This window comes from Lethenteron reissneri, chromosome 56, assembly GCF_015708825.2.
Source record: "Lethenteron reissneri isolate LAM-NWPU_2019-01 chromosome 56, ASM1570882v1, whole genome shotgun sequence".
NCBI classification, from domain to species: domain Eukaryota; kingdom Metazoa; phylum Chordata; class Hyperoartia; order Petromyzontiformes; family Petromyzontidae; genus Lethenteron; species Lethenteron reissneri.
The window spans coordinates 7,035,499-7,052,988 of NC_083834.1; the positions used below are offsets into that span (position 1 = coordinate 7,035,499).

The 17,490-nt window shown below is 46.5% G+C and overlaps 1 protein-coding gene across 1 annotated transcript in view; it reads right to left on the reverse strand.

The window, feature by feature from the left end:
* Positions 1-17,490, reverse strand: part of LOC133357069 (lebercilin-like) — a 34,584-nt gene that overhangs the window by 14,284 nt on the left and 2,810 nt on the right. Inside the window, exons 2-5 of the mRNA XM_061574837.1 lie at positions 12,934-13,299; positions 3,411-3,679; positions 1,512-1,811; positions 122-259 (exon numbers count right to left, since the gene is read on the reverse strand). Of these exons, the coding sequence (XP_061430821.1) occupies positions 122-259; positions 1,512-1,811; positions 3,411-3,679; positions 12,934-13,285 (1,059 nt within the window). The 5' untranslated portion in view covers positions 13,286-13,299. The remainder of the gene's footprint in view (positions 1-121; positions 260-1,511; positions 1,812-3,410; positions 3,680-12,933; positions 13,300-17,490) is intronic.

Genomic DNA, 17,490 nt, shown 5'->3' on the forward strand with positions numbered 1-17,490 from the left:
AATTTATTATTTTTTCTTTATACGTGACTTTACCGAAAGAACCAAAGAATAATAAACGCTTTCAACCTTAGTTGTCAAGCATTGATGAGGTCACGTGGCCCAGCAGTTTCCCGTTCCTCACCTTGAGTTTTTGGGTAAGCCTCTCGATCTCCTCCTGCAGGGCAGTCACCTGCGCCTGTGCCTCCTGAGTTTTGCGCCGTTCTGCCGCCAGCTGCCTCTGGTAGCTGTTTGTGGTCAGTTCGAGGTTTTTCTCCAGGTCCTGCGGGTGGGAAGGGAACAGCGCGGGTAGATTGATGTGCGGCAGGCAGGTCGCAAAGGGCAGCAACGCAATCCTCGGCACCCGATGGAATGCACCAGAGAGTCGAGGCAAATCAACGGCGCCCTCGGACTCAAGGTGCGCTGTGAGTATAAGGGCATTGTCAAAAAAACGTTGGCTCATTATTCCTCTTAAGGCCACAGTATTATGAATGAAAGTGTCGAGTTTTTTGCGAGGATGTTATTACTCAGGAAAGAGCATTACAACATAAACCTGCTCCGCTTAAATTACATTGCAAGAAATATTTTTTTTACTGATCAAAAACGTCGTTTGACACTGCCCAATCCTACAAAAAAATACAAAGACCCCCTGGAAAGCATTACCAGGCTCTTTGGGCAAGTACTGTTAGAGAACACCTATGAAGGCTTGGAAAGCACACGAGGGGGTGGGCGGCTGCAACCATGCCCGACTGCCTTTGTCTCCCCAGTGGCGATGTTTTTAAACACTGCACCAGGTACTCATTTGAGGCTGAATCGACCTATGGGAAGCCCAGGATCCGATTCAGATAATCGTCACCGATGTAGGCCGTGTGCAGGAATCGAACTCGGGCCGCCGGGTACATAGCGCAGCGCCCTCACCGCTACACTACACACCCAATCCTCCTCTCGCCCCCCCCAACAACAACAACCGTCATTCGCCACCAAGTGGTGGTGACGTCACCACGGCGCTTGTGCCAGCCCAGGTGCACTTTGAGGCCACGTGAAGTGTCAAAAGCTCGCTGACAGGAGGTCACGGGACAGACCCAGGTGTGATAGGTTGACCGACTAAAATCCCCCCCCCACACACACACACAAACCTCCGATTCGCACAGTTGGCTATGTACGGCGCGAAAGAAGTTCCACACACATAACAATAACTGCTGATTTAAAGCTTTCGTGACTGCAGGGATTCATCTTCTTGGTTCTTTCGGTGAAGTCACGTAGAATGGAGACAGCGTCTGAATGACTCTGTCTCCTCGACAGACCGAAACGTCGTGAGAATTATTTTATTATGTTTTATTTTTATTATTTTATTTTTTCCATTTTACGTGACTTTACCGAAAGAACCAAGAAGAACAACAACTGCCATTCGCCACCAAGCGGCGGTGACTGTCACCGCGGCAGTTGAGCCAGGCCACCTGCACTTTGAGGCCACGTGAAGTGTCCAAGTAGATACACACGTGAACGCGGGCGCGCATGCACGCACACTCGCGCACCTTGACTCGTCGCTCGCTCTCATCCAGCCTGGTCTCGGCGCGTGCCAGCGAGCGCGACAGCTCCTCACGCTCGCCCAGCCCGCGCTGCTCCGAGAGCCGCTGGAGCCGCTGGAGGCTCTCCCGCGTCGTGGCCAGCTCATCCTGCGCCGCGCGCAGCCTCCGCGCCGCGTCGCGCTCCGCCTCGCGGGCCCTGCGCAGGCCCTCGCGCAACGCCCGTGTCTCTCCCGCGTGCCGGGCCAGCAGCTGGGGCAGGTCGCCCTCCTGGGACTCGAACCGCGCCAGGGCCTTCTCCTGGCGGTGCTGCGCGTGCGGTGATCGCGAGTGAGTTTGTTTGTTGGCAAAAAATACAACGAAAAAAGTGAACCGCTCCGTGATAGCTAGCCTAGATAACAGCCTATTGGCTTTTTCTTCTTGGTTCTTTCGGTAAAGTCACGTAGAAGGGAGATAATAAAATAATAAAAATAAAACATAATAAAATACAATTCTCACGACGTTTCGGCCACAACGCAAGCAGCCGTCCTCAGGTGACGAACAGGTCTGTCGGAAAGACAGCGTCTGAATGAACACCACCAGGCTTGGCAGCGTATATTTAAGCTGGGTTAGGGAAGGAAGGGCGCCTTGACAAAGGAATTTGCATATCAACAGAGGAATTTAGCATATTTATGGGAAATGCAGATATGGGATTAGTCACTACTTGTGGAATGCGTAGGAGGTGGGGAGGGGTTTCAAAGTCATATTATGCCCGTGCATTATGCAGTATGCAGGATTAGCAGCATCAAAGAGATAGCTAGCCTTTTTTATAAATAAAATATAAATACAACATATTTTGGTCCAACAGCCTATTGGCTTTCCAGACCGATATTATCCAGCAACATTTATTTAAGCAAGCAAACTCTGAACCAGTTTTTTTTTTACTTTACGAGCCTCATTTAGCAGTGTCAGGCTTGTCAATGGACTACAAATATTTGTAATTGTTTGTGGAGACAAAGAACGGAGTACACACACGTATAACCATAACAACAGTGCATCATGAGTTTCCTATTTGGTTAGAACAACTTAGTTTGCCAGAAGACTTATTGGAAGCTTTTAGCTCGGGCACGAAGAGTTGTAAAAACCTCAGGGCTCTTCATCTCAGATGACCCTCGATATTTACCCATCACTGCGAGCACCTCAGCCGATTTAATCGAGTGCTCGAGAGGGCAATATTATCGATCCTGGCAACAACAAAGTGTTTCGATATTAGCACACTCAGTCATTTCTACGACTGCAGGGTCATAAGGTCATAACAAAGACGACCACAGCATCACGCGCTTTCAGATACGCTTCTGCGGTTGTCTGGAACGCTCTTCCTTACGATATTAGCAAGCTGCTGGCGCAATGCAGTTTTAACAAATTTCTTAAGAAATACTTTTTGTTCTAGATTTGAAGCTTTTGTGACTGCAAGGATTCATACTCTTAGTTCTGTCGGTAAAGTCACGTAGGTAAAAAATGAAATAAAAATTAATAAAAATAAAACAATCAAAATCACGAAGTTTCGGATGCAGCAAATCTGGCTGTGACGGTCCCACCTGATGACGGAGACTTGTGTTGCCTCCGAAACGTCGTGATTTTTATTGTTTTATTTTTACTAATTTTTATTGCATTTTTTACCTACGTGACTTTACTGAAAGAACAAAGAGCATAAATGCTTTTTGTGTTCATTTTGTTGTCTGTCCCCCCACTTCCAATTAGCACGATTGTCTACGTACGGTACAAAAGAAGTTCAATATACATACATACAAGGTGCATGTCCATATCTGGCCCTGAAAAAGAAATTCTAAGTCCCATCCCACCCTCATATTGCAAGCAATTTGCTTCAGCGCCACCTAACGCCCCCCCCCACCCCGCACCACCGCTCACCTGCAGCTGCTTGAGGGCTCGGTTCTCGCGCGTGGCCTCGTCGAGCTTGGCCTGCAACTCAGACACCTCGTTGCGCAGACTGACGGCCGCGTGCACCCGCGCCGAGTGGACGCGCCGCGACACCTGGTCGGGGGCCCCGCCGCCGCCCGTGTACAGCGACGTGCGGCTGCTCTTGTTGCTGCGACTGCCACGGCTGCCACCGACAACGCCGCCGCCACCGCCGCCAACCTTCGTGCCGTTCCCGGCTCGGGGGCCCGCCGGTTTGCGGCCTGGCGCGCCCGAGAGGCGGGGGGAGTGAAAACGAGAGAAATGAAAGTAGTGGGATTGTGGCAAGGTCTTTGATTTGTTTGTTGTGAGGTCGATCGCGTTAAATGTTAATGTGTCGTAAAGCCACCTCCGGCCGACACGGACAATTAGTAAGGTTTGTCATGCGAGCAAAACGTGCCAATTAGTTACGACTTTCAGCACCACCGGAGTGTTGGAGAGTCAACCAACAACATTTACAACTTGATAATGACGCTTCTCTGGTGATTATAACCACCAGCTTCATCAGGCGATTGCCAGAATTGTAATTAAGTCTTCCTGTTTTCCAGTCTTCAATAGAGTAAGGTGATGGCATCACTGTGTGCCTACAAGTGCGAAGAACCCAGGGGTGGTCCCAACACACAACCGGTGTGCTGAAGTGGTAACGAATTGGCACGTTTTATTCACGTGACAAAGCTTACTAATTGGCCGTGTCGGCGGGACACATTTACGCGATCTAACCCCAAACGAAACTTGCGAATGAATAACATTGGTCACTGGAAGCCTACGCGTTAAATTTAGATTGTTACCGACACCCACCTACGACCAAATAACCCAAAATACGCCCCATCTCATGAGACCTCAAAAGTTAAGCTGCGTTGAGCCTAGCCTGTAGAGCTATATATGCATGTCAGGTTATCATAGGGGCTGCTGCGGCACTGTGGTGCGTGGTGGGCAGGAGATGGCATTGCAGGAAAATTCACTGTTGTACTGTACTTACATGCGTCCCGCTTTCACCAACAAAAACTCTCGTGGATATTCGTGACGAGAGAACTCCGCCGACCCGCGTGGTGGGGGAATGTCCTTATCCAGCAGTGGATCGGAAAAATAGGCTGCAACATTAGGGCTGAACGATTAATCGATTTCAAATCCGAAAACACAATTTGAAACAATGCGATTAGCAAATCGCAAAGGCTGCAATTTTTTGCGATTTGAAAAGTCCCATTACTTATTGGAATTTTTTATTTTTTTTATTATTATAACTTTATTTATTTAACTTAACAATTGTTCTATGTTTCATTGTTCTATTTCAATGAAAAATTTTAATATTTACATGTTGCAAGCAATTCATATATTTGAAGTTCGTATTTTGATGGTAATCATGTGGTAATGCTCCATCATATGTTTTAAATCTATTACACATTGAATATTGGAACTGAAGCTTGACTTTAAAAATTTGTATCGCAATATGTCAGAAAAATCGCAATTAGATATATTCCCCAAATCGTTCAGCCCTCCGGAGGCTGTGTCTTTCCAGCATATCGTGATCGAATTAAAAAATATAAGATTTTGTCGTCTCGTTTGCGCCCTCTGAATTGTACTGCTCGTTGTTTGTCTCTCTCGTTGCTACACCCCATTAGCCGATTGGCTACATCACCATGTGCACGCTTACACGTTCAGCCCTCTTGTCGATTCCACTGCTGGATGAGGGCCGCCGCGCGCACACCCGTGCGGGTCACGGGGGTTACTGGACCATACTTCACCACGATGACCGGTCCCGTCATAGATTCAGAAAAATAATCTGAATATTTATTTATGCTGGCGGAATCCGATGAGCTATGAAGCTCTATTTTCACAGATGTCCAGTCGGGGTGGGTAAGAACGTCACAGCAACAAACAGTTCAATAACACGATAGGCGTGCAAAGTATAAGAAAGGTAAACCAATCACCCAAACACATACTAAAATAAAACGAAACAATCACCATCCTACCAGGCAAAGCCCACTGAGGTATTCACTTATTTTACAGAAGCGGACCCCGCTACAAATGATAGCGCAACAACGTGGCTTATCGCGTGGACATTTATAGCAGCCAAATTATCGAAATAATCCCAATGCACGTTTCTGAGTGTGGCGAAACAGAATGTGTGTGGTCCGCTAACCCTTGGATCATGGGCGTCGACAACCATGCCGTGGTTAGAAAAATAAGACGAGCAGTAACATTGGCCAAGAGATAGCAACACTGCAAAGAAGGAGAATTTCTCAAGTGCCTGTCGCCATGGGAGCAGAGTTTCCCCAACGCTCTAAGGCATTCTGTTTACAAATCACAACACTTCAAAAGGCTATGAGAGGAAACATGTCGCAATGTGGTTGTTTAATCAATGACCTCACCGTGCCTATTGGTGGACTCGCCATGCAGATCCCACTTTGACCGAATTTTCACAGTTCCTATGATCACCGTTTCATTGCTTTTATGGACTTTATTTTGGCGATTTCGAAAAGTGTTTTGGTTTGGCCATGTTTGTTTGTTGTAGTACGGAGTTAAACTGATGGCCTTAATCTAAGTTGTCTTGTGGTTGTGGTTGTTGTTTGACTTGCATCCCACTGGGATTTTTGCACACAGCGTTGGTGTACGGTGCTTTTTCTGCAATATTTTGCTGTCTTTTCTTGGATTTTCTATTTGCACTTAGTCAAATAGTCACTTTAAGATGTTTTCTTGTCCATGTTTTTGTCTTTTTTTGTTGCGCTTGCACCCGATTCAAGAGCCGCATGGCTCACAGGGCTATACCTAATAATGAACTTGAACTTGAACTATCTATACTTGCGCTCACTGGTTCTCTGCACCAATGCCCTGAGAGGTCAGCGACCCACTGACCTAACCCCAACTCAGCCACAGTAGCCCACGCGCGGTGGAGGGGATGGGATATGTGATTTGTGTATGTATGTTGATGTGTGCAAGTATGTTGATGTGTGCAAGTATGTTGATGTGTGCATGTATGTTGATGTGTGCATGTATGTTGAACTTCTTTCACACCGTACGTAGCCAACCATCGGAGGTGCGGGGGAAGGACAACAAACTAAACACAAAAGGCAGTTATGTATGCGTAATGCACAATAGCCTTGTGATCATCATGGAACCTCTTTTGCCAGTACCAAAATATACTAATAGGGTTTTTCCCCTTTTTTCTGGCAACAAAACTGACACCTTTTGCAAGGAATCATGTTTACATTAACCACAATACTTGCAGTCAAATGCAAACAAAAAACAATACTCTGATAATGTATGCATTGTCTTTGAAACTGATTGGTCCACACCAGAGACAGCTTTCTTTGGAGCCTCGTCTCATATGGTGTTCGACCAGATGACGCCAAAAGGCGCAATGCATAAATTACCAGAGTATTGTTTTTTGTTTGCATTTGACTGCAAGTATTGTGGTTAATGTAAACAGGATTCCTTGCAAAAGGTGTCAGTTTTGTTGCCAGAAAAAAAAGGGGAAAAACCCTATTAGCCTTGTGATCATTTACTTTGAAGCAGTGAGCGAGTGTCGTTTCAATGTCGCCACATCAGGGTGTATGTTGTACTGCCGGGTTAAGCAAAAATTAAAACCTTGCCAGACAGTTACGAGATGTTCACTACCTCACCTGGTATACAGGAGGTCGTGGGTTCGATCCCGACCCTGACGATGCCTGCTGTATATTTGGAGTTTGCGTGTTCTCCCCGTGGTTGTGTGGATTTTTCTCCGGGTCCTCCGGTTTTTCCCTCCACATTTATAATCAGCGTGCGTTCTGAGTATTTGGCAGCTAGAAATGTCCACGTGATGATAGGCCACTTCGTTGAGCTATGGTTTGTGGCCAGGTCACGTCTGAAAAAAATAAAAAAAAACGCTACATAGCTCAGTTGGCCTTACCTGGTTAAAAAAAAGTGAAGTTTAAAATGCCAGTCTTCCAGTCACGACTGAACGAGAGAGCAATAGTGTACACAAAGTGTGACTTGAAAAGCACTCTGAACAATGAAGACAATTAGTCGGTGGCCAGGTGACTCAAGAGGTCTAAGCGCACGGCTGGCACCGTTGGGAATCTGGGTTCGAATCGCGTCTGCCGCCCCGTGATTATACCGGGCTCTCAAGTGCAGCGAGGTCGATGGTCTCAGGCCGGCCACCGATGACTGCGCAAAATAACCATCACATTACAACTTGTGTTTTCCACTCGGTTCCGACAATAAATAATATCGCTTTGGCTGTCATGCAACGAACTTTGTTCTTTTTCGATTTAAAGCTTTCGTGACTGCAGGGATTCATTAACCGCCACTACGGGGTGGGATTCCACAAAACTTTAAGATCTTTCAACAAACTCCGGGATAAGAAGGCTCAGCTAATCGAGTCTCTCACCTTTCTGAAGAGATGCCGCGACTAAGGTAATATGCAAATTATTTTGTCAAGGCGCTATTCCCCCTGCAACCCAGCTTAAATATACGCTGCCAAGCCGGGTGGTGTTCATTCAGACGCTGTCTTTCCGACAGACCTGTTCTTCACCTGAGGACGGCTGCTTGCGTTGTGGCCGAAACGTCGTGAGAATTATTTTATTATGTTTTATTTGTATTATTTTATTATTTCCCTTCTACGTGACTTTACCGAAAGAACCAAGAAGATGAATGTTGTTCTCTCGGGCGGAACGGTTGGGGAAGCAGCGGCGCTCTAGACTGTGTCCAACAAAAGTCCTTTGAAGGTATCTTAGAGGTAGCTCCGTGTGACACCTGCTTCCACGGACCGTCCGCTAACACGAAGGGTTGCGCTGCCCCGAGACAGAGTGTCCACGACACATTCGGGATAAAATTGGTGTGGAAATAGAATTTTTAAAAAAATATTCGAATAACACAAAAACAAAATAGAGAGTAGAACCCAAACTCAGCACTTACCTTTCCCGAAGCAACAAACATCACTCGGTGTGACGTCACCAAAGTAAACTCGTTTGGACATTCTCAGCGGAGGGCAGCTTCGTGGTCACGGTCGACTTCCACTGTGGGAGGCTACCGAGGCCAAGCAAACGCGGGGCGCGTGCATCACAGGCGCGTCCATTCAACGAGGGCGCCCGAAGAGAATCGGCCCGCGTCGTTAAAGTCTTCCCTGTCGGACCGGCGGCATTGTTTGCCGGCACGCTCTTAACAACGGCAGCCTGATGTCCCCTTCTCGTCCTCCATTCGTTAACGGGTTGAAAAGCCACAGCGGCTCAGCGCCCGCTACGGTATCCACTCCTCCCTCCCCCCCCCTCCTGCATATCACGGGCTAAGCCACTCCATCAATAAATTACGGGCGCCAGAGGCCACCCTCTTGAAGTTACGCTGCGAAACGCGACCGGGGTGACATTCACATTTAATGGGGCACTGCGGCCAGCCGACCCGTACTACGCGAGACAGTCCGCGCTTGCAGGGTAAAGCCATGGTGGCTCCGCGTCGTGGGCTACCTTGAAATTCTCGTGGCGGAAGGACGCGCCAGAGGTCGCAACCGGGTACCCGATACCCGTACCCTTACCCGATACCCGGCTACCCGTACCCGGCCGGGTACCCGGCCGGGTACGGGTAGCCGTTTGCGACCCTGGTGCGGCCGGGTACAGGTACGGGTAAGTCGTGAGTCACTGGTGAGTAACCGTTTGTCACTCATTTCGGGTAGGGTACGGGTACGGGTAGGGAACGGCTACCCGTACCCAGCCGGGTACCCATTTGCAACTCTGGTGCGGCCGGGTACGGGTAGGGAATCAAAACCCGTTTGCGACCTCTGGGACGCGCCCGCCAGCGGAAGCTTGAATTCAGTAGCGCGTTTTAAGCTTCGGATTCGTGGTCTTAGCGTAGTTGACGACGACCTGTGGAATTCTGGGAATTGGACTTCGTTTTCAATAATTCTCTGAGTTGTTAGATGTTTGTTTGTGGGGTTTGCGATTAACACCCTCCCCCGTCCCCCTCAAAAAAGTGTATCTGTGGACAAAAATTATACGTACGTACAAAGCTAATTTGACATCAATTCTTGTCTGTTTACATACGAGTACAAGTCTCCCTATATCATTATGCAAGTCTAAAAATAATTTGCCCAAAGCGAACTTATCGCTTACTGGGAAGTTTTTACTCGAACACAGATTGATGTTTGCGTAACATTTTCGATTTCTTTTTCACACAGTTGTTTTTTGTTCCGATTTCTATTCACTTCATTGCTGCACTTTGTTTCATTTGCTTGTTTTGCGACTGTGATTGCAGTCACCTAAGGCCACTCTTGCAAGACCACTATCCTGGCCTCTTAAATTCCTTCATTGCACCGTCACCTCCAACAATGTTACTAAAATGATCTCAGTCTGCACCTTCATTCAGGCTGCATAATTTCGTCTCGTCATCGTCAGTCTTTGTCGTCATTGACGAGTCATGATCTAAACTATTCAAACAAAAAAAATGATTGTCCGAGGTAAGGCCCACTGAGCTATAACGCTCTCTTTTATAAGCGACCTGGCCGCAAATGATATCTCAATGAAGTGGCTTACCATGTGGAAATGTTTAGCACCAAATACTCTAAATGCACGTTTTTACATGAAGGGAAAAAACCGGAAAACCTGGAGAAAAATCCACGCGACCACGGAGACAGAGAGAGAACACGCAAACTTCAAATATCCAGGCGTCAGGGACAGGATGGGAATTGAACCCACGTGCTCCTGCAAACCGGGCGAGGTAGTTAACATCTCGCCACAACATCGTCCCTCTCGCCGCCGCATCGTCGCTGTCATCATCATCATGATGGTTCATTTTCGTTCAACCATAGTCATCGTTGACCAACACATATATAATTTGCATGACGAATACTTTCATCACTAGTTTTATTCACAAAATAAACACCGGTCATCATCGGTCGAGTGCCGTAATGCTGTGTGCTGCCAAGATGGAGCTGTTTTTTCTGAAGATCTCTCATCCATAGCTATTACCCAAATAGCCTCTTGTGGTTCATTAATGAAAACAGTTAACCCCAGCCAAAGTTGACTTGCGCACCTGCAAGACCCACAAGCCCGGACATGCATGGTCTAACCACTTGTGCGTCAAACGATAACACGCCAGCGAATATAGTATGTGTGTGCGTGGGGTGCTTGTGTATGCACGTGTGTGTCTGCGTTGGTTTTTTTGTGGGGAACGGTAGCGTGGCGGTTTACACGATGCGCTACGAACCCGGCGACCAGAGTTCGAATCCCGCTCACGGCCAACACCAACGACGATTATCGGAAGGAGTCCTGCACCTCCCCTCAGTCGACTCAGCCTGAAATGAGCACCTGGTGCAAGTGTGTAAACATCGCCACGAGGGAGACAAAGGCGGCTGGGCGTGGTGCTGGCCACCTACCCCCTCGTGTGCCCTAGCCGGCCTTCATAGATGTTCTCTAACAGCAACGGTCTGTTAAGGCTACATGGGTGACCTTTAACTTCATCTGTATTTTTAGATTTAAAGCTTTCGTGACTGCAGGGATTCATCTTCTTGGTTCTTTCGGTAAAGTCGCGTAGAAGGGAAATAATAAAATAATAAAAATAAAACATAATAAAATAATATAATAAATATTGTATTATGTTTTATTTTTATTATTTTATTTTTTTCCTTCTACGTGACTTTACCGAAAGAACCAAGAAGATTCATCTGTATTTTTAATAGGTTACTTAAAATCCAACTACGCAGGTGAAAGTGCCTATATATATACAGTGTTGCCCGAGGGTTCGCATTTAAACTTCAGCATTTTGACAGACAGGACGCCGATATGCAGTCTCATCAGCGTCTCACCTAGCACATCGTCGCATTAGAATCAACACGCCTACTCTCGCCTAGCCAAGTCCCGAACGCAGTGCACTGCGTTTACAAGAGATGTATCGGTGACGACGCACGTCCCTGCGTGTAACTGTGGCCGATTCCAGCTTAAATTATTCATAGGCGTTAAAAGGTTTGCTTCGTTCAGAGCAGGACGCTGAAATGCTCAAGTTCGGACCGTGATTGTTTGAGAGACAAAACTGCTAAGCTACTACAACACGAGGGCTACAGAAAAATTCTGTGGTATGAACACAGAAAGCAATGAGTGGCCTCGATAACCCTTTATCAGTCCACTGCTTGATGAAGGCCTCCCCATGGGGGTCGTTTGACCATACTTCACCACGACGTTCGCCGTGGCCGGGAATTTAACTCAGGTTACAGGGTTCAAATTTGAGCGTGCCTTGATGAAATTGTGATAGACGTGGTCCCTACTCTTTGGTTCTTTCGGTAAAGTCGCGTAGGTAGAAAAATAAAACAAAATAAAAATAACAAATCACGACGTTTCGATCGCAACACAAGCGATCGTCCTCGGGTGGAAAAAATTATCCAGCAGTGGGACTGCTGAACCAGCGAGAGAGCTGTTACAACGCAACTGACGTGCTTGCGTCCGTGGATGGAATTCCTTTCCAGCTCAGACCCCGCTTGCTTGCCCATCACCACATATATAACCTCGTTGTAACAGCTCTCTCACTGGTTCAGCAGTCACACTGCTGGATTATTTGTTCCGCCCGAGGACGATCACTTGTGTTGCGATCGAAACGTCATGATATATTACTTTTATTTTGTTTTATTTTTCTACCTACGTGACTTTACCGAAAGAACCAAACATTATGGATTCCTGCAGTCACGAAAGCTTCAAATCAAGATTAGACATGGTCCCTTTAAAGTGCAATACACTTGGTTCAATATATATTCCAAATGTTTTAATCCCTGCCCAGGATAACTCTTTTTGACAGCACACATCATTTAGTGATGCTGATGATGACGTAAATCGAATTGTGTCTATCTGTGTGTGTAAAATATGGAGAGCGGTGGTGTAGCGGTTAGCGAGCTGCGCTATGAACCCGGCGACCTGGGTTCGATTCCCGCTCATAGTCAACACTAGTAACGATTATCTGAAGCGGTCCTGGGCTTTGCCTAAGTCGACTAGTGATGGTGGTGGTCGTGGTGGTTGTGATGGTGGTGGTTGGTGGTGGTCGTGATGGTTGTGGTTGGTGGTGGTCGTGATGGTGGCGGTAGTGATGGTGGTGGTCGTGGTGACTGTGGTGGCCAGTCAACACCAGTGACGATTATCTGAACCGGATCCTGGGCTTCCCATAGGTCGACTCCGCCTCAAATGAGTACCTGGTGCAGTGCGTCAACATCGCCACTCGGGAGACAAAGTCAGCCAGGTGTGGTGCTGGCCACCCACCTCCTCGTGTACCGTGCCGGCCTTCATCGGTGCTCGCTAACAGCACTTGCCCCAACAGTCTGTTAAGGCTATACGGGGGATCTTTGCCTTGTATTTTTGTACAATGTGCTTATTCCTTATTCGCGCACAGTGGATGTGATCAGTCCGTGGAATTATTATCACCTCCGGAACCCCCATCGCCACTGCAGACTCTTACAAGCACCGCCATTGCCAAATCGAAACGATTCTCGAATCTGCGTCGCGTCAGTGCAGCGCCCGCGGCGTGCCGTTACCGGGAGAGCCGTACTTGCCCACGACCGGGCCCCGCTTGGCCGCCGGCGCCGGCCTCGTCGCCTTCCGCCTGGGCAGAGGGCTCGGCGACGGCGTGAGCGTCGGCGACTGCGATGGCGAGCGCCGGCGGGAAACCTCCGAGGACCAGTCGTCGTCGTCCTCGTCGTACTTGTCCGTGCGGTACGAGGAGGCGGCGTCGTTGTCGTCGTTATCGCCGTGACCTCCTCGGGTCCCGCGGCCGCCCCTGCGGCTGGCGTCGCGGGTTCGCGAGCGCCGGGAGGCCGGCGAGGGAGTGCGGGAGGCGCCGTCACGGTCGCGCGCCGGGGTGGACGACGCAATTCCCGGCGACGCCATCTTCGCGCGGGCGTCTTCAGAAAAAGGTCGAATAAAACGAGGGATTAAGAGTCGCGCGTGTACAACTGCTTTGGCGTATTTCATAACGTTTTTAAATCCTTTATATTAAGTTCGCTTGCTTGCTTACGACCGTACAAATCTTTCGGTCGTTTTTTAACCCACTTCCAGTGATCCAATCGAGCTGACATTTTGCACACAGACTCGTTGCGCGTGACAATTTATTTTCGTGAAAAAATTTTTCCTAAATTTTCCACTTTTTAGGAAAAAAAAATTTTCATATTTAATTTAAAATACCAATGTGATAAAAATAAAACTCCTACTCAAGAAAAACAGAAATGAATAATAAAATAAAACCAATGCCACGCATATAAAGGGTTTATAGTGATCATTATCAGAGTTGTTTCTTTTTGTTTGCATTTTGACTGCTTGTGTTGTGGTTATTGCAAACATGATCCCTTGTATAAAGGTGTCAGTTTTTGTACCAGTTGAAAGGGTAAAAACCTATTACTATGACTTCGTACTGCCTGCTACATCACGTGTCACAAAATGGATCTGAAACGTGGACATTAACAAATAAAACGCAATGTGTGCAAAGAATGGAAAGTGTCCAAAGAAGCGTGGAGAGGTGCGCACTTGGAATTGCGTTGCTCGACAGAACGAGGGACGCGGAATAGAGATTATATGCAGGCAATAGACATTTCAAACTGTTACAAAAGTAAGTGGACTTGGACATGACAAGTTACTGAAAGGGATGATGGCCAGTGGTCCAGAATTATGACAGAGTGGTCGCCAAGGGAGGAACGTGCCTGAGGAGTAGACCTGCACCGCGGAGATGGAGTGATGAAATAAACTTTTTTTAATGAAAATGCGAATGCGATCCGATGATGAAAAAAATATTTCATGCTTAAAAACTTCCAGAACAATGCGGCAGTTGAAATGTGCTCGTGTAATTAACAAACTGCCTCCACACCTTTGATGAGCACGGTTGGCTACGTACGTTTAACACGTAGGCTTTCGCGACCAATGTTATTCATAATCAACGTTTTTGGGTTTAGATCGCGTTATTTATAAATGTGTCGTAACCCTCCACCACCCGACACGGCCAATCAGTAAAAATGTGTCACGTTGACAAAGACAAATAGTTCACTGCTTTAGCCCACCGGTGTGTTGAAGCCACAACATTTACAATTTGAGTACTACAATTTGAGTACTATTTGTCTTTGTCAACGTGACACATTTTTACTGATTGGCCGTGTCGGGTGGTGGAGGGTTACGACACATTTATAAATAACGCGATCTAAACCCAAAAACGTTGATTATGAATGGCTACGTACGGTGCGAAAGAAGTTCAAAATAAACACATATAAACAGATATAGCCGATTTGCAATGTCATTTACTGCTCCCTGGCTTTCCAATACATGCTCTCATTGGCAAGGCTTCAAACTTTGTATCGCACAGTCTGTGAAACAAATATATTCACGAATAAAAAGTGGCGTGCTGTGGTTGGTATGGACCCCGGCACAAAGAATCAAAAGGGGCAACTCCTGTCTGCCATCACCCCATTTTCATATCTGCCGACAGGGCCAACTCCAGCACCGTGGGAGCCCCAGTGCAGCTGCACCGCCTGCACACTCGAAAGCTGCGCCACTGGTGGCGCGCAAGATCACTCAATTTCGATTTAAAGCTTTCGTGACTGCAGGGATTCATCTTCTTGGTTCTTTCGGTAAAGTCACGTATTACTTCCCTTCTACGTGACTTTACCGAAAGAACCAAGATCACTCAATTTATTTTGGGGTTGGAATCTTCGTTGAATTATGCGAGTGCCACCACGAGCAATGAGATAGATATTGATTGATTGTTACCTAAACTGATGTCGTGTAAAAATGTTTGGACGATTACAGTTTTTGGCAGCGTTTCCACGGGAGGCTGGCAGTGTTTGTTCTATGGAAGGAATTGGCTCCCTACTGCAGGAATGTGACCACCGCCAATGAAGCTGAGCACCACCTATTGATCGCATGAGTGTGGAAAAAAACAACTTTGAATTTCGATTTAAAGCTTTCGTGACTGCAGGGATTCATCTTCTTGGTTCTTTTGGTAAAGTCACGTAGAAGGGAAATAATAAAATAATAAAAATAAAACATAAGAAAATACAATTCTCACGACGAATTAACGTTCATTCAGACGCTGTCTTTCCGACAGCCCTGTTCTTCACCTGAGGATGGCTGCTTGCGTTGTGGCCGAAACGTCGTGAGAATTATTTTATTATGTTCTATTTTTCTTATTTTATTATTTCCCTTCTACGTGACTTTACCGAAAGAACCAAGAAGACGAAAACAACTTTGATTTTAACTTTATTCAATTAAAATGCCTTTCGGGTCGGTCCTTGGTTGTGCAACAGTCAGTGGAAGGGAATAGGCAATGGCTAGGTTTCGTTGGCATAAGCGTGTGGATTTGTGATTTTCTTCTGAGCTACCCATTTTTGATTGTGCTGCATGCAATTCATTTCACATGAAGGCCACTCATTTTTAAATCCTTTATATTAAGTTCGCTTTTTTGCTTAGGACCGTGCAAATCTTTCGGTCGTTTTTGAACCCACTTCCCGTGATCCAATCGAGCTGACATTTTCCACACAGACTCGTTGTGCGTGACAATTAATGTTCGTAAAAAATTTTTCCCAAAATTTTACACTTTTTAGGACAAAAATATTATATTTAATTACCAATTGCTTAATGGTGCAATGCAATCATCTGACCCATAGGTGGCAGCCATCTCAAGCCAGAGGACGAGAGGACTCTAGCCGCCACGCATATAAAGGATTTATAGTGAAAAACTCTGTTTTTACGGGTTATACTTACTTATATTGAATCATCCGACGTACTTAGTAGTGTTGGCAGTCCTGTAAATCAGCCTCAACAAGGGTGCCTATTTGTAAATGGGTGCAATCACTGATTCAATAAGAGCAAACGGTGAAGCTATCAGCACGGCTAAAACAAACAGGATTGCTTTCAGCTTACATTCTCTTCATAGGGGCTCTGTCATAGACTGCCCGTGGCAGATTGCAAATGTAAAAAATGCAAGTTAATATTTTACAAGTAGAATGTTGTGACGTATAGGTAAAGTCACGTAGAAGGGAAATAATAAAATAATAAAAATAAAACAGAGAATTCTATTATTATATTATTTTATTATGTTTTCTGTTTATTATTTTATTATTTCCCTTCTACGTGACTTTACCGAAAGAACCATGAAGATGAATCCCTGCAGTCACGAAAGCTTTAAATCGAAATTTGTGACGTATAGTTAGAATCCAGCACTGCGAAGGCAAGGGTTGGTGGATCAGATGTTGAAACGTCAAACCTCACAGGGTTGTGAGGTGGCCTGATTGCTGTCCAACAGTGGGTTAATGAACCCGTCTGTGCAGAACTTTGAAGAGTATGCCCTTGTGCAGGTATTGTACTCCATTTTACATCCATACAGAAAACACTCCATCTGAATTAGCCCCCGAACTAAGGGGGCTGTGGTTGGTACCACCTCACATGGCAAATGCTAACAGTATGCACTTGTAAGTATAGTATCCACATACAGGCAGTATCCACAAACCAGAGAAAGCTTAGAGTGTGTGCCGTGTTTTAAATGCGCACTTTATGTATTTCGAAAATGTCTCATAACACATCCCCCCCCGCCTCCCCCAAAACGACATTCTCTATCAAACATACTTGGGTACTCTTTTTTCTTGAAAGATTTCTAGTAAATGTTTTTATTTTTAAAGCAACCAGGGTCACCTTACTATCATACATATATGTGATCTAGAGATAAAGTGTTTCAGGAAAAATATTGTGAGAATATGCCACCCTGGGAGTTACCGATAAGCCATTTTTGGCCCATTGCCTCAAGGTCCAAACAGAGGGCCCCATTGAAAAGTGGTATTCACATTGAGTAAAACCTTCCTGAAAAATGACATTATGGGTACAATAAACACAGTACTGCGGAGGGAGCTGGTAGGAACGTTGGGTTGCTCGGTCAATGGCCAGGGTCAACGGCGGCGTGGTGTATTCCGCAAATATGCCCGACTGTGAGGGCGGGCACAAGCCGGCGTGAGTAGGTTAAACGTTGAGTTTTATAAGGGCACCACGGGGTGACCAGCCACTCCCCACCCAACCCCACCCCTCCCACCCCCAACCCAGCCCCACCCTCCCGACCCAGC